Below are 27536 nucleotides of genomic sequence, written 5' to 3'. Positions count from 1 at the left end.
CAGGTACAAGTATTGGACTGAAACCAAGTGGAAGAGCAGCCAAAGAAAAGCTTTGCCTGGAGGACTATTGCTCAAGAGCACTTAAAAAAGTAAGAAGAAAAGAGTTTAACTCATTGGAAGCAAAACAAAGAAATCAGAGGTGTCTCAATACTTTTGCACAACATTTCTCTTGACCTATGGAGAAAAAAAAAGGGACACATTCAAAGGGTGATGGACATTTGGATTTATTTAAAAAAAAAAAAAAAAAAAAAAACTTCTGTAGAACTCAATAGTCAAGAATTCTTTCATATATCTGCCAAAGCATTATCAAAGTACATCAGCCATGTGACATCAAAGAGAAAACATGTTTCCGTTTCATTTTGTAAAGCTGACAGAAGCTGTCTGAGTCACTTTAATAAAATAAAGGGGCATCAAAAGTGGTGGGAAAAAAATAAACCACTGTGAAAATGGGCAAATAGTAATGCATTTACATATAAGATGGTAATATACAAAATTATATTTTCCAAAAAATGCATTTTTATCATAGGAAATGTGGGCGATTCTACTCATTTTAATTCATTGGGCAAGAGAATTCATAGAATGAAGCACGTGTATCATCTAAATATTATTTTTATTTTAAAAAGGGATTAGACGACAGTCATGTCAACTTCTCTCTATATTAAATACATTTTTAAACATAGCTGTATGTCTATCCCACTTTAATATCTGAGCAGTAAATATGAGGCTAACTTTGCTAAAGATTGGAAACAGGAAAATGGCTAGTCCAGGTGTACCCTTCTGACTTGAACACTGGTGGTAAAACATGTTGGGGGTTTTATGGGAAGCTCCAGACCTTTTTCCTAGTTTGTATTTCCTGTTGAGCCATGATAGTGGTGTTTTTATTCTCATCTCACTGTCAGCAAGATGTCCATACCATCTCCTCCTACAGCAGTGTGTTCCAGAGGCCACCAGTGCAAGGTTGAGGCTTTTTATAGGCTGCTTCAAGGTTTTTTCCAGTGACAAACACTCCCTATCAGTTTTTTCTACAGTCACTATCTAAAGAATAATAATAAGAAAAAACCAGCATCAATGGATGCTTTAACAGATTATTATGGTGTGTATATACAAGGCATTTAATTTCATAATACAAGTACCCCCTTAGGAGTCAGGAGAATAGTGCAGTACTGAGTCACCCTGCCCTAATGTAAACCCTGCTCTTGATGCTTCCTTTTCTTTTTCTTTTTGGATTTCTTTTCCACCAGCTCTTCCTTCCCGTCTTCTGTTGCTACACTGTCCACCTCATCTCTGCGCTTCTTCTTCTTTTTCTGCACTGTATTTAAATCTAGCGTTTCATCCTCTGCGGGCTCGTGTCCATTTAGTAGCTCACTTTGCTCACTGTGTTTTTTAAGCTTTTTCTTCTTGGTTTGTAATTCTTCACACTCAGTGCTACAGGTGGAGCTACAGTTTTCATTTACTACTTCTTCACTTTCTGCCATTTTTCTCTTTTTCTTTGAACGTTCTTTCTCTTGATCCTCTTTGTCCACTACTGCAGCGGGTGTGCTACACTGCTCTTCTGCAGCCTTTTTCTTCTTCTTCTTCTTCTTCTTCTTTTTGGGCTCTTCTGTATCATCATTGCTGTTGTGGTTGAGACCGACTTCCTCAGATGCATTTGATGTCTCAGGAGTATCTGCATTCTGGGCCCCACGAGCCTTTTTCAGCTGAGCCATACGCTGTGCAAAGTACTCCTGCATAGTGAGAGTACTCGTGACAGTCTTAGTGATGGCTTCTGGGTCCTGGTCAGAAGGATCAGGATTCACGCCATCCTCCGCCTCACCCTGCGAGTCACTGCTGTTGCTCTCCTAAACCACAAAGACACGAGTAAGAAGGCAGAGTCAGGCTTTGATGCATCACTTTGAGAATCTACACAGATAAAGACAACAACCAATGGTAGAGCGAGGGGGGGCTTAAGTGGTCGTCAATCAACATGTAAAAATTACCACGGCAGACTTCAGTGAGTGAAAAGAAAGAGCACACAACAGGATGCTAATTTAACAATAGTTGTTAAAGCCTTAAAATAAGCACTGAACCACATTTATCACCCAGTCATTAATAATCTTCATAAATCCATCAATCCAGCTGTGGGTGTTTGTCACAGTTAGCTTCTTAAACAGTCACCCATCATTGATGGCTCACAATAAAGAATTTCAGGTACTTCCATTATTTTCTAGTATGTTTCTAAATTCAACAGTCCAAAAATCATCTTCTATTTTGTAATTGTTGCATAATTTCCCTCCTAACATTGATCCTTTGCTCATACTGAGGCTGCGAGCTCGTGGCTGGCTCTGCGTAGCTTTAGCCACTTTCTCTTTGTTCGTTTCTTTAAAATGTCACTGATCGGCTGGCTGAGGGTGATTTAAGTGTCTGTTTAGGTTTATTGTTACAAATGTTTTCCTGGTGGTCTCCAGTGGTCTACTTTGACAAACTTTGTCTTTTCACTCACAATGTAACACTTCCACGCTAACAAAATGTTTGTGTGTTGCACAAGTGTGTACAAAGCTCTTTGTCAGCATCATGCGTGTTGCACACTTATTAATGCACAGAATAACTCATGCTTTGCGTTATTATTATTAACCTTTGTTTTACAAGTAAAGACTTTAAAAATTCTAGACCTTATACCCAATTAAGCCAACAATGCCAGCATATGATAAATATTTTTTTAAATCGCTGTATTGTGGTGTTGGAAAAACTGTCGATAAGAAGACTAAGTGAATGTAGATTTTTGCGTTTACTAAATGTCACAGTGGTATTTCAAAAAGATTCAAACAACTTCAGCCGACTCATTGGCGATGTAGTGCACCTGTATGTGCCTGCCACTAAGATGCATCATTAGTTTAATTCTGAAATTAAGTGAGAGGTGCTCGCATCAGTCATCGTCCCCACGTTGATCGGAAAGGTTAAAAAGTAGGACAGTTAAGACTCATTCTGCCGACCTTTAGGCTCCACATTAAAAGAGGACAACTTTACAACTGTGAGGAACAACTACACTCCAGATTTTAACTCCACAGCATGAACAATTTGTCACCTCACCCCTGTGAGCCATTTGTCTTCATTTTCCTAATGGCCTACTCAATGCATAATGATTTGTTCAGAAGAATACAGAAGCTCCTCTTGAGGATCACACCAAACAATATAGCCTTTCCATATTACCTCGGAGATGGTGAATTATTAGATGGCATTTTTCAAACCCTACAGATTAGAGATAAATTGAAAACACTGTTGTGTCGAGTCACCTCGTGGTTTTGGCCTTTAAGCTTTTACATTATGATTACACTACTCTGACCCTCGGCAGTGATTCAGGCAGATATGCTAACTAATGTTCGGGTAAAACAATGCATGTATGTTCTGGGACTTAAAAAGGCCTTTAATGTAGAGTGAAGTTACTAGATGTGGCTTTGGTCTTGTGTAGGGATGATGTGCTGTATGTTACTGCATGTAAAAGTGTTTTTTTTCCCCCCTTTCTTTAAACCAGTCACCAAGGACTTCAGTGAGCCCCTAAAAGCAATTAGTCTTAGCCAACTAAAAGGCTTTTCATAGTCAATATAGTTTCATCAAGGGAAACGCTATTGTCTTTGTGGTCTGATACACCGATTCATGTGGTAAAAAATGTCTGAAGAGCAAGAAAGGCTGCAACTTATGAACAAGATTTTTATCAGAACGAGAATGTTTTGCTGTGAGGATATCAGAGTGTTACATAACACAATCGCATCTACAAAACAACAAAATCAGATGATATGAAAAAACGTGACTGAGGCTAAATGACAACGCAGGTGTTCAAATGGACAAAGTTTTCCACCCTGACTACAAAGAACTTCTAACAAGGGGAATGAGGCCCTTCAGGTGAGGTGCCATTATACAAAACTTTTCAACTTCCCTGAGAAAATCTATACTCCCCGTTACTGCACAATGGCATCCTCTCTGCTTGGGAGAGTGGAGATGGAGCTTTGAGCTGACATCGCCAAACAACATGTAACTGGGATTTGGGAAGATGGCTGGGGGCCACTTTAGAACTGCCTGTGAAATTACTCTCAGGAGGGAGAGGGAGGGTGAAAGAGCTGGGAAGAATGAGGGGAGAGTGACTGAGCGAAGAACATCTTCATCATCAGGGAAAGGTGGCTTGAGCTTGGTATGTGGTTCATCCTCACTGCCTGGGGATCTCCATTAGACGCTCATCTGACAGGAGCAGAAGTGCTGTGCTGAGCACAGGCTGGACACACATACAGTATGGGGATAAACCTACAGCTCCAGTCAGCATTACTAGCAGCCCTGGAGATTTTTCTTGGCGTGGAGTGTTGAGGGCAACATGTTACTAAGAAACTACTCTGCAGTAATGTTTGGGATCTTGTTTCCCCATATCCAGGTGTGTCTTCTATTCGTTAGTAATTTCTTCTGCTTTACGGCATATGGTACAGACCCAAAACTACAAAAAAGCTGCTTCTTCTTTTTTAAAAAAAATGAAAATTAAAAAAATTAGGATTTCACAGTACACTGTAAACCTTGTTGTTGCAATAAGATTAATGGTATACTAGCAGCAAGAATGGTGGCTGCTTCGTGAGTTATTATGGTAAAGCTTCCCATATTTAGTGGCAGAAGTTGACAAAATTCCAGCGACGATGACGGAACTTGAAAAGAAAGCCTTGCGAAAAAGAACATAAAAAAAGCACAATATAGACAATTTTTAAAAAAACAAAAACTTAATCTTTTAAAGGCATCTTTTCCTTCATTTACACAGATATAAAAGCTGTATTATACGGTACCAAGTATCACATAATCACTGTATTGTGGGAGTTTTTGTCACATGAAATGTATTGTCATAGCATTGTGAGCTACTCCATGATTCTCCTTTTTATATCATTTTATCTGTCTCTACATTTTAAAATACTGTCATTAAAAAAAAAAAAAAACCTAAAATGTTTATTTTTAAATGAGAATACACTGAATACTTACGGCCAATTATTCCACTGGTATAGAAGGGAGGAAAATAGGACGCATCATGTAACTTAACAATTTGATTTAATTTTACTGGCCACAACACCTGCAATAGTGAAAATTGAGAGCATATAACTTTTTCACTAAGGCTACAAGTTATAAATGTGTATGCATAAAATGATTTATTAAAATCATCCAAAAGAGAATGTCATTTCTTTTTGATATTTTTCCTTTTGACAGTGGTTAGTTTAGATTCACCAATAAACACGAATAATGTTTTTTACTTAGCATATACATACTAAGCTATCCTTTGCATAAGGATGTACCAAATGTACAAATTTATAATTGCTGGGACTAGAAGAATGACTTAAATAAATAAACAAATAAATAAGCCTGTGCTGTAGAACACACCTATATCAAGCCATGTCTACTCCTTCTCCTCCTCTTCTCCCAGATGCAGAACCCCAGGAAAAGGATGCACTCAATGCACTGTGTGCAGTTCTGAGATAAGGCTCCTTCAGCAGAGGAGCGGCCTGGCTGGCTATCGGGCCCTTCCTGCTCCGCTCTCTCCTCTGGCGGGGGCTGGGCAGGGAACACAGGGAGGGTCCACAGAGGGTCCCAGAGAAAAGGAGAGGGTGGGAAGACATTCAACAGGCCGTCTCCTTCAAGACACTCCAGTTCTATCTCTTCTTGGTAATGTAGTCACTGGAAAGCCGATGGTAAGACATGTGGCAGAGGTGCCAGGATACCGAGGCCAACACATTCAGTGGGAGAGTCAATCAAGCCAGCAGAGAGATGATGGAAAGGGTTCACCAGAGTGCATGCAAAACTTTTCTCCCCAGCAAAATGTAGCAAAAAGAAACAGAACGATGTTCAGTTCATTTATTACTAATTTGCTCTAACGGCTTTGCAGAGCAAGCTGGGTTACTTTATGTCTGCCTACTTCTAAAGAGAAACCAAAAGTTCCAGGACAACAGCTCAAGTAACATCTTAAATTAAGGATTTTTGCCAAGTGCAAGATATGTTAGGTAGTAAGTGATCGATTGGTTGTAATAGTCACCTTGTTGAATGTAGGGAAAATGTTCAGGTGTAAAAATCTGATCAAACTTTAAAATGAGCCAGATTTTACAGGCAGTCAACCAGATCAAAGGATCTCAGTAACTATAGGACTTGAGGGTGCTAGCAGTCAGGAGTAGAGTAAAGGTCATTACACAGAGAGTGTGTTGCAAAAAAAATCAACATGAAATTCAGAATTTTCTGGATCTAAACTTGCCATGTAATGTGTACACACGAACGCGGTGCATTTTTGTGGAAAAAAAGAGAAATACTGCAAATCCATCTACTCAAATTCAAACACAGGTCTAGTAAATATATGTAATAACTAGAGCAGGGCGATATGGCCAAAAATATTTATCACGATATACATTTGAAAATTTGCGATAACGATATAACTGACGATATAATTGATGCGAGACAAAATACTCCACAACATTACTAGCGCAAAAAGACAACCTTCCATTAATTTTCACTTAAACAAGAAGCTGGTTTTTATGTACAATAAAGCTTTATAAAAATGTAACAGTGCAAATGCAAATTCCTTGCTGAAAGTTTAACCAAAAGGCATTTCCAGTAGAAATGGGCTGACATATCCTGAGCATAACCATGTATAATATCCACTGAAGTTAAAAAGAGGTGCTTTGCAACATTAAACTGCAGTGTGCAGTACGTATTTTTTGGACCATAAGGCACATTGAGCTAAACAAAGCAGTCAGATAAATCAAACTTTATTAAACTCATTCTTCTTGCTTCCTCCACTTCTGTACCATTGATTCATTGATGTTGAATTCTCTGGCAGCTGCTCTATTCTGTCTTGTCTTAATGTTGGTTTAAAATGGAGCACTGTAACAAAAAATAATTTCCCCCAGGGATCAATAAAGTATTCTGATTCTGATTCTGATTATTCCCATGTTGTTGCAGTATATTAATGACTAGCCTTGTATTGTGGATGGATTATCTCAGTTGTTCTCCTGACTGACGTTTGGTCCGTTTACAGCATCCTGCCATGCGATTGCATTTGTCTCTAACCATGAGGAACCTTAGTGTTCATCCTCCAGCTTCACTGTTTATGTTATGCTAACATAGCTGTCTCGCTAGCGATCACGTAGCACATCATTATATACCAGCTAGCCCAACTTCAGTAACCCTACAAACGTCACTGCTGTTTAGTTTCCTGCCTTCATTTATGTTGGAAGTGATAGCAGAGCTGTACGTTTGAATTTTTTCAGAAATCTCTCCGTCAGAACATGCTATATCATGCTTAGGTAACTAGCGAAACTAGCGAGCTAACTTCCGCTAGCTTCCTGCTAACTTCTAACTCCGTTAAATGTAATAAATTTTGTTTTCATGGATGCCTGGAAGTTAAACTGAATTGTTACACCTGGTAAAGCAGCAATGCTGATCGTTTTATTAAAGATGAAAGAATTTAGACAGTTAACTCTCAGTGATGCTGCAGTGTTTGTTTGACCTGAAGTGTACTGAGTTTAGGACCCAGATTACTCCCAGATTTAAGAGCATCTTAGTCCGACAAATACGACAATAACGACGGCCGCTTGCATGTTCTGCAAAAAAATGTGCTTTGTTGTGTATCTGACGGACAAACACCAAACCAGTTCCACATCACTGAAGTTGCACCATTTTTACAAACCAATTCTGGTTCATCTGTTTCACTCAACAATCGGCCATGTGCGTATGAAAACAAAGGCACTGCGCATGCGCGTTTTACTCATATTCTATCGCGATATTTCATTTTCCTATCGTTGCCTAACATTATACCGGTATTACCGTGAACGGTATAATATGGCCCAGCCCTAGTAATAACAGAACCACAGTTTCTTTAAAAAATAAAAATAAAAAAAAAAGTTTAGAAAATGCATATACCAACATGCACGTTAAACCTGGGGGAAGTTACAAAGTTTACCTGTATTTGATTTCTAAAAGTCATTAAAAACCGGGTGAATGTGAATAGTTTTGCAGACACAACACGCCTTCCAACTCATGTTAATTAGGATTTGACAATGCTCCAGTTGCTCATTTATTTTCCTAAAAAATAAATAAATAATAAAAAAAAAAAACTGCCTGTTTGCATTACTTGCTTTTTTTTTTCTTCAATAAATTTCTAGCCAATATTGGTCGGGTCTGTAATTGCACGAGTGTGCCCTCATTGTTCTGCCACAATAATAAATTTGGTGATACTCAAGGTCTATGGATCAGGCCCTGATTAGCCAGCTGTCTCTCCCTGATGAACACGCAAGTCCAGCAGCCCCATCCTTCATGAGCCTGATGTGGGCGGACACGGGAAAAGGGGAAAAAAATAGATTGATACTTTATTTCCTGGGAAATAGGTAAATGTTTCAGTTGGCCACTTTAAGTACTGATGCTGCCTTCAGTGTCATTCTTTCATGAATCCTTGTTCTGTATAAATGTGGCCTACACAAAGTAAATTTTAAAACAACAAAAAAAGAAAGTAAATAAAATGATGAAGTGTACACACATCAAATGCCACACACGGTATGAAGCTTCCACAAAGCAATACTTTGCTTAACGCATAGCCTCAGTGTGCAGTTGAGGCAAAACGCATTAAAATGGGTTTGAAAAATTACACTTTGTGCCTGGTGCGAGAACGTTTATCATAAGTAACAAATGAAGACAACATTATGCATGCAGCATGACTGCCCTGTGCTTGTTTAACATTGCAAACGCTTGCTGACAATGCCCCCATCACGAACATTGGGGTACTCCCGCCCCCATCCCAATCCCAAGCCGGGGGAGAGAACAGACCGTGATTATTTTTCCCAGCTGTGATTTATTAGATTAAAGAGTCAGTGATTAAACGGTAGTCTGCGGCTGTAAACAGCCGAGAGAGCTGGAAATCTTTGGGCGGTTAGCTTTACCAGGCGGTAATTACCCTGCTCTCATGTATTCTAGCTTGGGCTGTAACTAAGAGACAGACACCCTCTTTTCTTTTCCTTTTTTTTTTGTGTCCCACGCTAATCTGCAAGTGTCAGCGAGCTGGCATGAGAGCAATCCACACAACTGCCAGGGAGGTAAAGTGGCAAATGCGATGTGTGTGTGTCTTTTAGGGAGTTTGGGGGGGGGGGGGGGGGGGGGGGGGATTTGGCGGGCCTTGATATTTTCGGCGGTCGTGTAAAAGGGCCTGTCAACAAAAATGCTCAAGAAAGGCAATGCTTTGCTCGAAGCAATTAGATGTTATCTGAGAATGTATTAGAGCTCTCCAGCTTCACAATGAGCCCTGCAGCCTGCGCGAATGCACCGCCCTGTTTAAAACTGCGGCAAACACACTGCGACAATGCACGTTTACACCGGCATCCCCTTTCAACATTTGAGTTCTGCATATTAATGAAAAAAACTTGACTTTTGGGGTTGTATTTCTATTTACAATGTCATTTTTACAATACAATGGCCTATACATAGTCTCTTTAAATTACATGATATGAAAGATAACTTCTCAGTTTGCTTACATGCCGTAAGTACAGCTGGTACTCTGGCTTTTTCTATGACCAAGCATCCACATTTCCTGGTCATTTTTAACTCACTTTACTCTCCACTGGCCTCAGTACCAAGCTGTAAAGCATAATAGATTTATATTTTAAAATAAAATAAAAAAAGGTCCTGAAAAGAAATCCTGCTTCTGCGCCATCAGCAAAGTTTCGTCCGACCCCCCTGGCACTTCGGCATCGCATCTTCCAAATGCTCAAGAGCCACCCGTGTCACCCCTGCCCCATATTCCTTAACACGGCAGTATCGGGGGAGCCCCTGCTGAAGCGCGATCCTTCATGTGGACAACGCGTGGGCAGGAAACACTTGCAACAGGTGCCGCCCGATGACGCTCGATCCTCGGCCCTTTGTGCCGGAGCACGAGTGGGAGTGGGAGAGGCCGCAGGGGTCGCGCTGACCCAAGAACAGGGCGCACCATGCCTACTGTCTGACTGGAGAGTCAGACGTCAAAACAAGGATCGCACTAAATTATTCGCCACCATTTTTCTTCCCTGACACTTTTAGGGAGTACAGAACTAATGAATGGATTGATGTTGGAACAACTGTCATGTCTGTAGTGGTCATAACGGTTAATATAAAACCGTAATCTTTAGATGTTTCTTTTTTCTTATGACTACCAGCCAAGCTTTTAGTTTTCAAAACTGGTAAATTGAAAACTCAAGCACCAAACTTTTCCATCATGCTGCGCGTCTTAACTTTAGTATATGAAAGATTAAAATACTAAAAAAATAATAATGATAATAAATCTCATTCCCTTTAATTTTAAACTAGTAGTGGTTTTAAAAATGCATCAAATCATAACTATTATTATTATTGTTATTACTACTACTACTACCGCCACCACCCACTCCCTTAAAAAGAGAAAGGAAGAAGGAAATGTAGGTGGAAAAATAAAACTATGGCTTGTTTCCACCTTTCAACTGAGCTGGCGGCTTTAAAAAATGACTAACTTTTGTTGATGTATGAATCGGCGGGGAGTCTATTTATCAGCAGGCCCTCTGCGGTCGCCCGCTTGGGTCCCTCAAGTCACAAGCCGCGTCGCTCCCCTTTGACTGATTAATTAGCCAATCAGAGGACATTTTTCACTGGGCGGCAGAATGGTTTATTTCAGCTAATGCCGGGGTTTCGAGTTGAGGCCCGTTGGAGCCTCGTTGGCTCTTTCGGCCTGCCTGAGTGGCTGGGCAGAGGGGCAAGGGAGATAAATCAAGCTGGGCTGGCCCTCCATGTGGCTCCCCTAACTAAACCCCCAGAGGAGGGCACAGAGAGCAGGGGTGGTGGAGAAGGAGGGGGGAGGAAGGAGAGCGGGACGCAAGACGGCCAGGGGCACTGCTTGCCTGCCGATAAGAACGGGGAGCAGGGCGCTGCCAAAGTGCCTTCATTTAAAAGTGGCCGGGGCTTTTTTGATATCTCGGCAGAGAGCGCCTGTCATTTGTCATGCGGTGAGTAATTGTACCGAGGGGCACAAGGAGGAGGCAGGAGATGGAGGCGGGTTGCTAGCGTGGGATGGGTGATGGATAACCGAGAGGTAAGTAGATAGACAGGTGCTACGCCGCAACCCTCACAGTAAGGCAGAGTAAATAAGGTTGTTTTGTTTTTTTAAGCACATATTTTCATGTGGCTACATAAAAACTGGTTATGGATGACATGGGAGATTCTCTAAGAACACGATCTTAGGAAATACTCTTGCACGAATAAAATTAGGTTACAATCATGCTCAACTACATGTTTGTACATGCAATTAAAAGAAAAAAAAAAAATCAAACAGTGCTTCTAATCCCTGCTCTATCATACACTGTAAGAAAGGAGGGAGGAATGTGCATTTCACTATGATATCCCATCTGTCAGCATACTTAATCACAGATAATCACTTGTCAGTTAATTAAAGTTGACACAAAAATGCTTGTTTAATCACGGTCTGATCAAATATCTGCTGAACTATGCCAGGAAACAGGGTCAGTATGAGTTTCCTTTAAGCTTTCATGTGCATTTCTCATTTTTTTTTAAATATCAAAAATAACAGTAAAAAAAATTGCAAAAGAAAAAAAAAAATGATGCAGATTTTTCATTATGTACAGCTTTAAAATAAATACATTCTTAACCTGGAAGATAAATTTTTACCTTAAACAGAGCTCTACCCTCTGAACAAGATATTTACATTTAATATTAACACTAAAGGAATAGAGCTACTGCTCCCTGTAAATAACCAATTAAAATATTCTCATATACTGTTTCCAATACATTCTCATCTTTGATGAATAGAGGCATCTGGGACAGCTGAATGTGTACACACTGTGTGTGTGTGTGTGTGTCTGCGTGTTTGTGCGTGTGCGCATGCGCTTGTCTGCACTTCAGGGAGGGTTGTGAGCCGCGATAAGAGGTGAGCAGGAAGCACATCACTGCAAAGGAAGGAAAACACCAGCAGTGAGGAACTGGTGGAAAGGAGGCCGGAGAGACAGCAGTGGGTGTGATTGTGCTGGAAGATTCATGAGGGGGAAGGAGGGCAGGTCTGGAGAAGCCGATCCAGATTTGGTCAAAGTCTCTTGGCCTCACCTTGTCACGATGCAGATATGTGATATAATGCGACCGGTGGCAGTGGCTTCTGCAAGCCACTACAAATCAACTACACCATCAAGCCAAAGCTCGTCGCTACTAAGGGTTACAACTCCATGGGGCATTGAGATTACTGCAAGCATATATTATACTTTTGCAGCAACAGCAGTTAAATGTAAGCACAGATCAGTGTGAGCTGAGGGTCACTGGCAGCATCGCCTTCACTCTCGCAGGAGATTCGGCAAAATGCCTAGAGCTCGATTGGTCCATCACCCTCTTTGCCTCTTTTCCAGCAACCTCAGATGTTGCTGGGTTTCAACACAAGGCCTCATGGGAAAGCATTGTAATTGTGTTGAGTGTTTTCGATATGGTCAATGGTGTCCCTCCTGGCTGTAAAATAACAACCCATAACCAAATGTTTAGAGAGGGAAAAAATATGGTGTGTATTGCTTGCATTTCCAGTGTTAATCAGTTGGGGAGCAGCTGCCATTGTGATGCTATGGCTCAGCACCTGCTGGGGGAATAGGGCAGGGTGGATTTTGTACAATTTATGGATATTTAAGATGCCAATTTCTTCAAGCCAAATGCTCGAGATAAACACAAGAAGCCAGCAAGAGGCTTTTTCTGGGCCTTGGAGTCCAAAAGCTAGATATGTTATTGTTCTTCTGGCCCTCTACTGGGCCAGTAAAAGTTCTAAGAACAACAAAAAAAAGTTTTTATTGCACATTTTTAAATGTGTTATTTTTTTCATAATAAAATAATAAAAAGTACAAGTTATGTGGGTGCTTAATAATTTCCAGTTCTTCTGTGCATGTAAATCTGTTCTATTAATCAGCTTAGATCATTTTTAATAGCATCTTTTATGTACATGTATTTTTAACTATATAATTCACTCATCTGTCTTTCATTTCAATAAATGACATCTTTGATGTGAGTTTGAATAAGTACGGCTTCATATAACTCCACAGATAAACACTTGAGCTGATTTTCTGATTAAAACAGCTTGACAACTTATTTAAAAATCAATAGAAAGATGATGCAGGCAAATTTCATAAATAACATTTTGCTTTTGATATGTAAGCTAAAGGTTCTTACTGGATTCGAAATACAACTCTGACCCGCAGGAGCCTGTAAGCCATGTTCCAAAAGCATGAGACCTACCATAACGCCAAATGGCAAAGTGACGTTTGAAGTGATGGGCCCACCAATGCCAAGAGCAAAAAAGAAACTTTTTTTGCAAGCGTCATCATTTCAGATTTCTGCACACCTCACTGCAATTTTGATGTTCCTTTAATAATGCCCGCTGGCACTCTTAACTAGCTGATGTGACGCTTCGAGACAGAAGTACAGCAAAGCAGGAGTGCGAGGGAGAGGAGTAGGGGGTAAGAGTGCAAATCCCTTAACTGGATTTAGGCGCTCTTGCTGCCATCGGTGGCCTGTTAGAGGTGTTAAAGCTGCATGCTGTGACACGGCTAATCTAGGGCCACGGGCTGCTCAAGGAGCCGTACCCCGCAGAAGCAGAAGGACCAGATGATACCAGAGTTACCGATGGAAGGAAGCATCAGCAACCAATAATCATTTGGAATTACCAAGGAGACACAGATAAGTGCAAGCCAGCTGGGCCAGTGGTGCAGCATCTCCTGCTGGACTGCACGCTTGACTTTGACGGGGTTAAGGAAGATCAGAGTCCTGTGCCCTTGCACTAATATTTTAGGAACGCACCCACTGGATTAGAATTACTATCTACAAAGCTTTTGTGCGAAGCCACAGGACAGTTTGTTTTTAACTTGTTAAACTAAGTGGATTTGATTAATAAAAATAAAAACTAATGTTTTTATAAATTATAATATTGAAGTCTCAAAACAACTTTTTTTCTAATTCTGAATGATGTAAATAGGTGTAATCTCTTACCTGATCTTGGACTTTTGCTGATTTAGCCCTCTTCCCAAAGATACAGTTAAGATCTGTTTCACTACGACTGGATAGATCCTTTCCTGAAAGAGTAATAAGCAGAAAAGAATATGTACAAATCATTAACACCAGGCTGGAAAACTTTTGTGCTGCGACTCGGAATAAAAAGACCACCTTATGAATTAAAAGGTGATAAAAATTGATTCACAGTCCCATTTTCAACAACATGCACGCTTTTTTTTTTCTTAAAGAACATTGTTTATTGTTTCTCTTTTTTCCAGGCAAACCTTTAAATATTGCAGCTGAGTACCTTATGTGTGTTTGTGTGTTGGGGGTGAGCAGAAGGTGGTCACTGAGTAAATAAAAGAAACAGGGTAGGGGTGGTGGGGGGCTGTATTCTTTTTGCAGGGATAAAACGGTAAAGAAAAATAAACTGGACGAAAAGGTCTGCTACGCCACGCCTCCGGATTCCCCTTTTCAAGCGGGTCCTCAAAGACTCCTGAAGCACACAGTGGCTTGTCTCAAGCCTGGGTCCTGTTCATGCAGCTGCATCCTCTTCCTTCAGCGGGGCTCTGATAACATTTGGTTATTTATTGCTTTTAAACCTCTATCTCCCCTGCCCTTGGCTTTGAAAGTCCCTGCACATACAAGGTCTAAGCAGCAAAACCAAGAAAGTCCGATGAAAAGTAAAATAAATGGAAAGGACGGTGGGGGTGGGTGGGGTGGGGGGGTGTTTGCTGTGGTGGTTGTCATCTAGTGAACTCCGGTCAGACAAAAATTATATCCAATTTGACCTTTCTACTGTTTGGATGAGGAAGTGCCTGTCAAAATTGTCAGGCTTTCAGGTGAAAGTGCAAATAACAACGTTCTGATTAAAAAAAGAAAAATCCTAGTTTTTCCCACTATGCGTTTAAAGTTGGATGAATACACTTAAATGGGATGAAGCGTGGGTACTGCCCACATGCAGTGGAAAAGGTTTGCGGTTTCCAAGGTCACAGATGAAACGACAATTATCAGTAGAGACTTACAGAAGCGCCAGTGAACAGAAAACACTGTCAGTGAAATTAGAACGGGAGGTCCTCAGCATATATACATGCAATTCACACGGTCTGTTAGGCTCCATCAATTCACTTTGGCCGTGATGCAAAAACATGTTTAATTAAAAGCCCAAAAGCTGGAACGAAGCCAACACAGAGTAGCCGATGGAGAGCTGTAGTTAAATTCCGCATCAACCACCCTTGCTGCCCTGACAGGTGATAGATGGAGGTAGCAATTAAAACTGGGTTACTGGTTTATGCTGTGGGCCCTGGACCTAAGCAGTGGAGATTTTGGTGCCTTTCCCCACAAACAAAGGCCATCAATCCTCAGCGCTGGCAGAGAGAGAACCAGCATGAACAGGATATCAATATAAAAAAAAAAAAAAAAAAAAAAAAAAAGGAAAAAAAGAAAGGGAGAGTCGGGAGGAGACCTGCACTAAAAGGGAGAGGTACTGATGATGCTGTGGCCACAATCTTTTTACAGCAGTACTGCAGGAATGCACTGAGCTCAGTGTCTGGTTATAGACCAAACCAAGCCAATTCTCAAGAATGGGGCAATTCGGCAGAAGTGAGAGGGGAAGACCCGGGAAGAATTTTAACTTAAACTTGCTTTTGAATCAAAATGTGAGTACAAAAAAAGTTAAGCAGTACAAACTGAGAGCCAAAAAGAAAACATAGATGATTGAAATAATGATCATAATGGAAAAATGTTTAATTATGGCTAACAAGCATTAGATAAGAGTACGGATAAACTATTAGATCCGTTTGTTGGAAAGAGGAGATAAGCTGTTATAATAGTTATAAGTAACTGAATCTTTATCTAGGAGTTTTTTCAAAGGCATAATCAATTAGTGACTAAATGGAATCAATAGCTGTTAAATGGAGTGCACCAGTGTTTTGAAATGGTGGGCCAAAAGTTGCAGATAAATGGTTTAAACCAATGATGTCAAACGTATTTTACACTGAGGGCCAGAAAATAACAGAAAAGATCCATTTTTTTTGGCTATTTAATTGTTTATCTGTTACTTAATTACTTTGGTGTCGTTTGAATGCCCATGAGGGAGGTCTTTGTAGGCAAGACAAACTTATGAAAATACAGATAAAAGTCCAAAATTTATGCCCTCTTTCATATTTTCCAAAGCTGTCCAATGGTCTGGAATCTAGGCTTTGCCAGGCCAATTCTGGCTCCTGGGCTTTATGTTTGACACCCCTGACTTAAACAATTCACAAGCATAACTGCTCTAAACAGAGCTAAAAGTAGTCCAATCTTAGAATAAAATTAATTCAACTGAAGCTGCGCGGTGGTGAAGTGTTTTAGATGCAAAAAACTACTGGACTAAATAAACAATGTACTTTAAAATGGCTCAAATGAGGTTGGAATATTCAACCAGAGAAACTATCACGAAAAGGCTGACAGTCAATGACAGAGCTATTACCTGATCTTTTCAACCTCTCATGTAACAAGCTTAACAACTCTAAATCCAAGCCTCAACTTGGCAACAGCTTCACAGAGAGGAGAGCGGTCGGTGGAAACTTGCAAACAGCCGTGACAGGTTATATGTTGCCAGGTAACTCTTTGGTTTTAATCTGCGCCATAAACTGAAAACAAAATGATGATCTGTCAAGAGGAAGTGCCCAATACATAAAATACTGTCACCTGCCACTTAGAGAGAACAATAAATATGTTCTCAATTTAAAAAGGTCAAAAATGACAGTTCTCTAGTTCAAAGTGCACTGACCATAAACGCCTATCAGACCACTGAGAACTGGGAGTCTCAAGTTTCCAATTAAATTATAAGTTGCGTACAGTCAAACATGAAATACCAGCCTCCTTTATTGTTGCGTGACAACGGTTGCCACCTCTTTGTATAGCAACATGTTAAAACGGTGTTATATTCCCAAAGACAGTTGAAGGTCTACGGTCAACAGAGCTGCACTCTCCTTCAAGAGTCCAGCTACAATAATTGCACCTGCAATCCCCCTAAACGGTTTCCTTCTCAACATGCCAAATGCAATGAACTGCAAATTTTCTCTTTAGTTTCCTCTGAAATTTTATAAACATCTGGTGGGAATAAGAGTAGCATTTCAGCAGGTTCACTAGAAACATGTAGAAGACACATTTAACAAGAAACTGGTGTGAAACAGTTCAGACTAATGAGACAAAATTAAACTTAAATTTTCAACAACAGAGACCACTATAGAGACGGCCGGGGCATGCATTTATGCCAATGGAACTTGCACACAAGACACACTACGATAAATCAGAGATTTAAAAAAATGTCCAGAGCAGTCAAACAAGCCCAGGGTTCAACAAAGGCTCCGGTCCACTGGACAGTTTAAAAAAAAATAAAAAATAAAAAATGTGGAGGACCTCACCCATGGCTATTCAAACTACACCAAACTAACCGAGTTGTGGATTTCTGTATTTTACACATTTAATTCTTACAATTTAAGCACAAAGACTCGTGCTGACAGCATTTTTCGTCTTTTTCCTTCAATGATGGTTTCTCCTTTATTACACATGTAGTTAAATTTCTCTACACTTACAGAGAGGGGACCTTCACTGTATGTGGCCCATGATGTAAAACGAGTTTGACATCTCAGTGCGATTCCAATTATGTGTTAACAGTCATCCTCTCCCATACAGATGTTGATGTAAACCTACTCAAATTAAATCTAAGCTTCAGCACAGTATTTTATAAAATAACTGTCCAGAACCAGATTGGACTAAATTTTATCTTGTACACTCATGAGGCCTAATAACATATAAGAAACTTAGTTGGCCATATTTCACATTTCAAAAGCAGATGTGGTTAAAAAGGCAGTGCGCTGTATATAACAATGTAAAGCGATCAGGAAGCAGGCGGAAACAGAATGAGCCAAAGGTGCTTCTGGGTGAGTCACAAAGGTTTCAATCTAAACTAAACTTCACACAAGGCTGTACGAGCACTCAGCATCTAACTCTGATCTGTAGTGAACCAAGAAAAACTGAGCATCAGCATCATCATCATCATCCCGCCAAGTCCACACTTTATGCTTTGCGTGTCTCTTGTATAGGTGAATCTCATCTGTCAGGAAACACTCACGCAAAAAAAAAAAAAAAAAAAAAAAAAAAAGGGGTCCGTTTTTGGCTCCTGCTAAATTAAGACTACAAAAACAGGGCAAGAGGGTCTGGGGGAGAGACCGAGGCAGTGTTTTATCAGGATGGGTCATCTAATAGGTCACGGGAGGTTGTTGTTTTTGGGGGGCCAGTAAATGGAGATGCCAGATGCCCCAAACAGGAAGCAGGAAGCTGCTATTGAATGACGTAAAGTGTAGAAGGCTCTTCCAGGTGAGGCAAAAGTTGAGGTATTTTGTTTTTGCAGAGCATGCTGACTTGATGAGGTAGATTTTAAGCTAGTGACAAATAATTATTGTTATTGTATTATTATTTAGACATGTTTACAATCAATGAGTGCACTAACATACAAAACAAAAATAGTATCTGTATCAGCTACATAATCCAAGTACAAAATAACACACGGTTTCATCATTTCACTAAAGAAGGTAGGTGTGTGATCGTGAAACTATGCTGCAAGCCCAAATGCAGCGACTCAGCAGTAAAATATGGGCTAGCAGTTACCCATTTTGGTCCAGAACACAAAAGTCCTCCTTACGCCTATCAGTGTTCTGGCCTTGACCAGCAAATCTTAACTTCCTGACGTGTAAAAGAGCAATGAAAGGAGAGGGGAGAGTTATAAATAACCTCCCCTAGTGCTCACACCAGGCCAGCTGACCCAGGACAGGCTGACGGAGCTCTGATCAGAGCCTGTGGTCTGAGACGAGCACAAAGCTTAACGAGGGTCAAAGAGGTTGTCTGTCCGTCTCCCTGAGTAGATGGTATGCAGGTGTATATTGGCATCAAAATAAGAAAGCAGGGGGGATTATTTTTGCTTGCAGTTAGAATGAACTAATTATCCTCAATGCGTTTCTAACTTTCTGCTGTGTTAAGAATATAATCAGGCCTCCTGGCTGACATTTTAATTGTTTTTTAAATAGGATATAGTTTGACAGGTAATTGCTGCAGAGAGCAAGAAAACTGTGTTTAGCATCGTATATCTTAGCACATTTATTCCTGTTCATCTCGCTCCATTGCCGCCTCATGATAAACCCACCTTTAGTGAATTTCATGTAGTGGACCCTCTTTTTGGATGTCTTGGATTTTTCTTCCAAACTGAAGCCTTTCTGCTCATTTGGTGGAGTTTCTACAGAAGAAGAAAATTGAAGATAAAAGTTGAAATATGACCCAGATTGAGTTAGAAAATTAGAAGAATGTTATTTAGTATCATCATCCGGTAGTGTAAACATGTTTTTGTCAGCACTGAGGATAATGGTTACTGTGAATATAGCCTTGCCTTTAAGTAACTAAATGTTGCACTGTAGCACCCTCTACTGTCCAACGGGCTGATTGATCAAAACAGACTTTTTTTCTTTTTTTGCAGTTTTGTGTTGCTTGATAACAGATAAAAGTTTTCACTTGTTTTGGAAATGTTACTATTGAATATGAGTTTGTTTTGCATTTCTTTTAACACCAGCATGCACCAACACTACATGCTTTACAATATAACATTCAGTACTGTGCAGAACTCTTGAACCATTCCTAATTTCTTTACATTTTGCTTCCAAGGAGCCACACCGTCTTATAATCAAGTGCTCTTGACCAATAGTTCTAAAGGATTTCTGGAGAATTTTAAAGAAATGACAAGAAAACGGCTCAAGCGAGTTGAACGATAAAGGTGGTCATACTAAATATTGACTTTAAAAGTCAGAATTCTATAAACTCTGTTGTTGAATTTTATACTGTATTTCCATGCATATTTGAACATTTCAATAAATGAATGCATCTATTTCCCATTTTCCTAGTAAAATATATGACTCAAGACTTTTGCATAGTACTCTACATAGTTGATCAATGGCAGAATGAACTATAAAACTAACCAAATATAATTATGAACATGTAGGAAGTCACTATATCCTGGCCATCCAGGATATCATCGTATACTTGACATGCTGCTATGTTGTGCTATGACACAAGACAAGCAGCCTTCATTAGTTTTCATTAGTTTGTCTTATTAAGATATGATCGCCTTTATTAGTCCCACAGCTCAGAAATTTAGTTGTATAAAGTTGATAAAGGTTTATCGGGCTTCGTGTACATACCACTGCTGCTGTTTTGACCATGGCAGCTGTTCAGTTGAGCAAGCAGCTCATTAAAATCATCTTGGTGAGCAATCCACTTATCCTGTGGAAAAATCATACACGGCAACACAATGTGACTAAAAAACGACAGGTTAAAATGACAACTTAAATAATTAATGAGGATTTGTAAAAGTCGAAAAATCTCAAATTACACCATGCAAAACAAAATGACGTAGTTAGGGTCAACACAGATGTGACTTTTTAAAAGCCTTCATTTGATTCAAACGTGAAACTGGGCTTTAAACGTTTGCTTACCTCACAGCTGGCATTTGCTCCAAGCCCATAGCTGTCATTTTTAACTTTCACTTTGATATGGTCAGTTGAGCCTTGCTCACTCCTCCCCAGACCCTTAATTCAGATTTGAAAAAGAAAGGGAAGAAAAAAAAAAAAAGGGGGGGGGGGGGAGAGACATGAGACATGCTCACCAGTTCTTCCAATGTACAGTCTCTGAGGAAAAAACCCCCCAAAAAAACCAATATTAACCGCTTTCATTACTTACCTTTCCCTTGGACCACCCCATTCGCTCAAGCATCTTCTGGCCAAATTTGGAGTCATCATTACTCCAGGCGCTGTTCCTGGGGTCGACAGACCACTTAAGCTTCCTACGAGCTGAACATACAACAGCAGCAACAGTGTTACATAACAGGAAACCAGAACAAGTCAGTCACATCGTCTCCTACTTTAAATGGTCTATACGCCTGACTGACACTGGGTTTATGGAGCCAACGCACATATGATTAACAACGATAAAAACAAAGACGGGATGCATTATGCGTGTGTTCATGACAGGAGCTAACCTGACAGTTATGAGAGATCACAATTGAAGTTTTACACTCCAACCATGCTTCCAGCGAGCTTTCTGCCACAACTTACGATTAAAGAGTTAACAGAGTGCATGTTTTAATAAACTTCTGCATCCCCAGAGCAAAACCTAACTACAAATGAGTGAGTTACTGTCGTTAGGAAGCAGTCAAAAGAAAAAACACGTGTCCACAGACAGCTGTTAAAAATGCTAATGCTAACTACCGGAATACTTTAATACACAATTCTACAAACTAATGAGCGTTTTCAGGAGGAAACTATGTGACATATTTTGTAGACCGGGGGTGCGAAAATAACCACCTAAACGTAGCGTCATGCGACGTCAGAAAAAATAAATATATATTTTAAAAAAGTGAAACAAGTATACATACGGTCAGCGAGCATGGACATCCTGAGGTCCTTTAACAGCTTGACGAAGGTCCAATAGGGTTCTCAAAATATGCCTGCGCAAAATACACGACTACGGCGGTATCGGAGGTGAATATCGCCTCACGGAAGCAAATGTTGTGTGCCTCATTCATTATGAATGACACTATACTATATGAATTTTTATATTATTTTATCGTGTCATATTATCTTTACTTTATTTGTTAACGTTACAGGTGAATATTTTTCGCAGACAGAGGGCGCTACAGCCAAACAGTCAGTCATTGGTCAGGACAGTTTGCTGCACGTGGCAGCTCACGCGTGTTTAAACAGCCAATCAGAGTTATTCTGGGTTTCTGAATTTAACACTGCTATAATGCTAAATATACAAATACATGTAGAGCCCACCTATAGACAATAATTGTTAGACACAAAACTAAAATGGGTTGGTGGTGTAAGTGACATCATAGCAGAAATTAATTAATACAAACAGTTTATATTCCAGCACACATCACAAGACCACTTGGCCAATGTATGTGCAGTGATCCAATTCAGCTGATATCAGCTCCCAGATCTTTCAGTCAAGTTCCACCCAAACTATTCTGTGCCCAGGTCAAACAAAGCACTGCCTAATTTCCTTCCCATACATGCAGCGGAGAAAACAATATCACAGGTGCATTTGACAAAATGACCTTTGACTATGCAGCAACACATTTAAAGAGGTTTTTATATAAAGAGGATTTGTGAACCAGAAGAACTATAAAAATATCAAATGATTAAGGAAATCTCAGTGCAGACCTGCTGTGGAAAGATTGTTGTCTGTTTTTCTTTTTGTTTTGTTAAAGTTTCTTAACTCATGGGAGCAAGGAAGCAAACCTGAATCATCTCTCCTCTCTCACTTAATGCCCGATATCACTTTTCACCTTTAGAAATCCTGTTGAAAGGTCTCTCACTAAAAGAAGAAGCACTTGAACTCTGAAAAAGAAGCCTGCTAGCTGCCTTTGAATTCGGCAGCTTTACCCACAGCAGAATAAACAGTAAATGCACATGGGCCAACTGAAGTTCACACAAAATACTGTAGTCATGCTTATGTAACTTAGCACAAACCTAAATAAAGACACAGCAATAGTATCAACAGATGCAGTGGTGGACTCTTTAATAGTGACTTTCACTTTGATCATTGGCATGCTAAAAAATTAAGCTTAGAGCATGGTAGATCAAAATCTGACATTTCAACACTCACAGCTGCATCAGTTTTGATGAAATCTCCAACAACACTGATTGAATTGCAGCCCCAACCCATGACAGAGTCTCCACCATGTTTTTCATATGGCTGTAGACACTCAGTATTGGACCTCTTTCATGACCTCCTCCTACAGCCGTTTCTCCCTGTTTACCATCATTAAGAACGACTTCTAGACAGCCACCCTTCCACTGAAACAATTTCTGATGATGCTTCAGTGAACATTAGATGGATAAAGGTTCAGATGGCTCCTATGGGTCCTGTGTTAGGTCTTTGCTGGGGTTTTGTGCATTTTTTGACATGCTGCTGGTAGCAAAATGCCTAAAGATATGACTTAAAATTGCTCAATACCCATTAAAACAAGTCACAAAAATCTGGCTCCTTGGAAACAAAATGTAAAGGAATGAGGGTTGACTCAAGACTTTGTACAGTGCTGTAGATTTGTGACGTTTACTCTAAATAATCTCGATATTCAGATTAGTATGAGCATATTTTAAGGTACTGGGATTTTTGATTTAGCATCTCTCAGCATTTTAAGCTTTACTGAATGAAGGGATATTATCATGTATTTCACCTGCTGATAGCAACCTTAAAAAATCCAAGCGCACATGGCTCAATATGTTTGTTAGAGATCACTGATCTGCTTTAAAATATATGCAAATTAATTCCTTTAAAACATAGCAGCTCTAATATTGTTTAACAAGCAGGAAAGAGTTGTTTTCTCAGGATTGATGTGTTCACACTCGCTTTATCTGTAACTAAGAGAACAGTCTGTACAAAAGTTTTTGGCATGGCAAGCTGCCCTCCTCAAGCCCGAGCACAACAGCTTTCTCCTGTGGTGTGCGAGTCTTGAATTTGCTGGAGGTCAACAAACCAATGATTAAATAAAAGGTGTAGAAAGTTTTAATTGTGCAAAAGAACAGGCAGAGCCTAATGAGGCTTTCAAGCACAGAAAACAAACTTCAGAGATCATTTTACACAAACACAGACACCTAATATTGTTGCAGCAGTACATTGCAGGGTCCTAGCTTTGCAGGCAAAAGTGTTAGGATGGAGTAAGTGTTTGTAGAAGCTTTCTGGGAATATTTATCAGACTTCTTAGAAGAAAACCTGAAGAGTAAAACTCTTATTCTTGATATGTTATCCTGGGTCACCTTCACATTTGTTTATGTAGAAAGAGCAAGAGCAGGAGTTGTTACTACTAAGCCATTTACTTTTCAATTGAATTCTTGAACAGTGATTCCAAATGAAGATTTCACATAGGATGTTGATTATTGTCTGATATGCAGCTGTTTTGTTCATTCATTGTGTTTTAAGTCACTAAGATGATCACTCAAACTGAACAGTTTTGGTTTCCATGTTTTCTGTGCCAAAGACTGAAGCTTGTCTGACAGCCCAGAATAAATATGTCACTAACTGCTACATAGACTCTGTAAATAGGCTGGCATAAAGGTGAAACCCAGCCTACACTGTACACCGACATGTTTGTATGCCACGGAGTCTAGTCCTGAAAGCACAGATTTACTCAGATTAGAAGGAGCGACTCTCATTTTATCTGCTGGTCCAGTGTCAGGTATCACTTGGGGTTTCTAACGGTCAAAACTCTATCAAGGGAACATATAATCTGACCTGAACTGTGGCTGGGGTTAACACCTCAAGCAGGGAATTAGGTTGCGTAACCAAAGCCATGAAAGGATCAGGAGAACAAAGTGTGCTCATCTTAACTCACAAGACAGCAGAACCTACACTTAATCAATCATCATTCATTTTTTCATGAATCTTGAAAGAGTGCTTTGCGTGTTACAGCAACGAAGCGGGTTATATAAAATGCTAAAAGTGCTTTTCTAAGCATGTGCACACCGTGTACTTGAGGTGAAAAGGTCAGATCAGGTCTAAACATCATCAAATTAAAAACGTGGAGCTAAATTTAGAGATAGTTTAACCACGCAGTGCATCAAGGGGAACATAACCCCGCAGTAAAAATTGATTTTACGACAGCTGTAAATATAGCCCAGTTCCAGACGACTGAACCAGTGAAAAATACATTGAGAGATTTGTAACCAACAATATTTCATATTCTTTATTGCCCTATGGGATGAAGCGCTTTCTGCAAACTCATGTAGTGTAAATAAATGTTTTTTTTATTTTTATGAATGCTTCCATCACCCATGCCTGTGTGTAACTGTGTAATGGTTTCACAGAGCTGAGAATCCCCAGTGATCGCACTCATAGGGAGGCCTATACCGTACAGCAAAGGCCTCTACTGTTTTCTGCTGATGGCGGAGGGTGTTATATGAAGGCTTGTGGTCTTGGGTCCTTGGTGCTGGTGGTGTTAGGAGAGTGCCTTGGCCTGCATCCCCATGGCAACAAGCCTCCATGTAGACTAACAGCTGGCTGTGGAACAGAGGCTGTGGTGTCTTCGGCTGACTGCGCCAGTGTAACATAATCTCCTGAACACTGTGAGAATCTCTTTACACGATGACGACCAGAGCAGCGGGGACCGAGCAACAAGAGAAGCTCTCTGACTGGCTGGTGGAAGGCAGCGCCCAGGGAGATGTCTTACATAAGAGGCTGAGTTCCACTTACAAGAAGGGGAACAGAAGTAGTAAAAACAAGAGAGCCTCTCTGTTTCCTGCACTACCCTTTAATGCCCCTCCTCCTTGTCACAGACATGTTCACTCGCATTCAGATACAGTCATCCATAGCTGAGTTTCTCTGGGAGAAAACTGCCTCTGAGAACTTAACCTGCAGCCAGACCAAACTGTTGTATGCCTCTGTAGTGCATGCCTGCACACGAGTGTAAGTTAGCTGCGAATCCTACAGGTTTTACGTAGCTTTTTTGTTTGTCTTTTTAGTCCAGAATAAGCTTTGCTTTTAATTCACAACAACAGAGAGTGAAAATGGTGCAAATATTGATTTTTATTTTCAAGCCCATAAAGCACAAGACTGCAAGCACACCTGGTGTTATTCAGGAGAGTAGAAATCACATAAAACTCCCATTTTAAAAGGATTTGTACAAGGTAAGGTGGAGGTGGGACTAGTTTGAAATCCCACAGTTTTAAAAGCTTCCCCGATAGTTTGTTGAGATTTTCAAATAAAAAATAAGAAACCTCTCAGCTTGGAGGTATACCTGCAGTTTTGCTGACAGATATTAAGACTGAACAGGTGATCATTAGTGATGAGAGCTCATGAGAGTAAGATAAAAGGCAGCGCCCCTTCTTTCACTTCACTGATATAAACTCCCCGTCTGTGCTCTTTCTCGTGAAGCACAAACTGCAAACAAAGCAAAGCGAGGTCACCTGGAACAGCTACAGCAGTACTGACACAGAGAAATATGAGACAGGCTGTTGAATGTGTGGAGGACATTGCTGTCCTCAGGGTTACAGTTTATGATCCCGTTTGTAAGGAAAATCCAGCAGCTCTGGTTTATTGATGAGGAGGACACTTTTCTTTGGGAGGTTTATTTCCTCTTTCTTATTCTTCTGTGGGAGAACATCATTGACTATGCAAACTGGGTCAGTGTTTTGCATTTTACAAGTTTTTGGTTGCTAATTAATTTCAATTTCTCTCAAATAATCAAGCAGAGAAGTAGTTTGGTGTGTCTCAAATTTCAGACTGCATTACTGTTTGAGATAAAAATTTGTTCTGTCAAGATGATCCAACATTGCTTCAATAATGTTGAGGTCTGGGCTTTGGGGAGGCCAATCCATGACTGATAGTGTTCCACGGTGTTTTTCTATATGGTATGCATTTACTGCATTGGTAGAGTTTTTCATAGAATCAGCTAAAGGAATATTAAATATACAATTTTTCAGATACTGTTCATCTGCTGGTGATGCTTTTTCTAATTTTGTCCTTCATTTGTCCAGTTTCCTCAAATTCTTAAAGGCACACTGCACACCATGCTGAGATATACTAGGGTTTCAGCTAGTGACTCTTTGTTATTAAACACCTATTTGGTGAAAAAAATACAATTTAATTCCTGTCAAAATGTTTTATATTAGATTCAGTTAAAGAAGTGGGAACAAATTGTGTTTTTTGACTGGCTGCTAGTGCTAGTTATGTGTAGACATTGCATTGGTTCTTGCTTTGAGGTATGTGCCTTTTTTATGTCTTAAAAATTAATAGGTCAGTGTTAAGTGGCTTAAACAAAAACAACATTCCTCTGAAAATGGTGAGGTACAAGGACTTGACTAAAAATGAGTGAGAAAGCAGCCAGTGTCCAAAGAAAAGCTTTGAAAGACCTTCAGAAAGCTGGAGAACTGTTGATCAAAACCTCTTTAAAAACAAGAACAAGAAAGTCTGGCTTCTTGGAAGCAAGATACAGTTGCCGAGAAGTTACTCGAAGTTTGGACATTTCCACTATGTAATCTTTATATTCAGATCAGTAAAGAACATATTTGACTGTAATCTGATTGTCAGTTCTACATCTATCAACAGGTTAAGCTTTGAGCAACCATTAAGGCCAGTAAATGCATACTATAGCACACTTAACTCTGCTGTCAGTAACTATATTATCCAAGTTCTGATCAACAACATGCACAGCTCACAGCCCAATATGTGTGCTAGAGATCACTGATCTGCTTTAAAACAAATGCAAATGAATTCCTTTAAAACGTAACAGCTCTAACATTCTTTACAGAGAAGGAAAGAGTTGTGTTCTCAGGACTGATGTGTTCACACTTCCTTTATCTGTGGGAGAACAGTCTGTACAAACGTTTTTGGTATGGCAAGCTGCCCTCCTCGAGCCCGGGTTTTGAACTCACTACAGGTCAACAAACTGATGGTTAAATAAAAGGTGTAGAAAGTTACTGGAAAAGGACTCACAG

At 40.0% G+C, this 27536-nt stretch overlaps 1 protein-coding gene across 1 annotated transcript; it reads right to left on the bottom strand.

Moving 5' to 3' along the window:
* Positions 1-199: 199 nt before the first annotated feature.
* pinx1 (PIN2 (TERF1) interacting telomerase inhibitor 1) lies at positions 200-21553 on the bottom strand. The gene is made up of 7 exons (XM_085431709.1): positions 21470-21553; positions 20776-20885; positions 20532-20624; positions 20238-20319; positions 19193-19282; positions 14002-14084; positions 200-1838 (listed from the first exon to the last, which is right to left on the bottom strand). Exons 1-7 carry the CDS (start codon positions 21486-21488, stop codon positions 1179-1181), a joined length of 1137 nt encoding a protein of 378 aa, XP_085287835.1. The 5' UTR covers positions 21489-21553; the 3' UTR covers positions 200-1178.
* Between the last annotated feature and the right edge of the window lie 5983 nt (positions 21554-27536).

The sequence above is a fragment of the Copadichromis virginalis genome, linkage group LG15 (genome assembly GCF_057382275.1).
Source record: "Copadichromis virginalis isolate Kocher_CV1m ecotype Utaka linkage group LG15, C_Virginalis_male_GT1.1, whole genome shotgun sequence".
Taxonomy (NCBI): domain Eukaryota; kingdom Metazoa; phylum Chordata; class Actinopteri; order Cichliformes; family Cichlidae; genus Copadichromis; species Copadichromis virginalis.
This window is presented reverse-complemented; position numbering and strand designations above follow the sequence as displayed.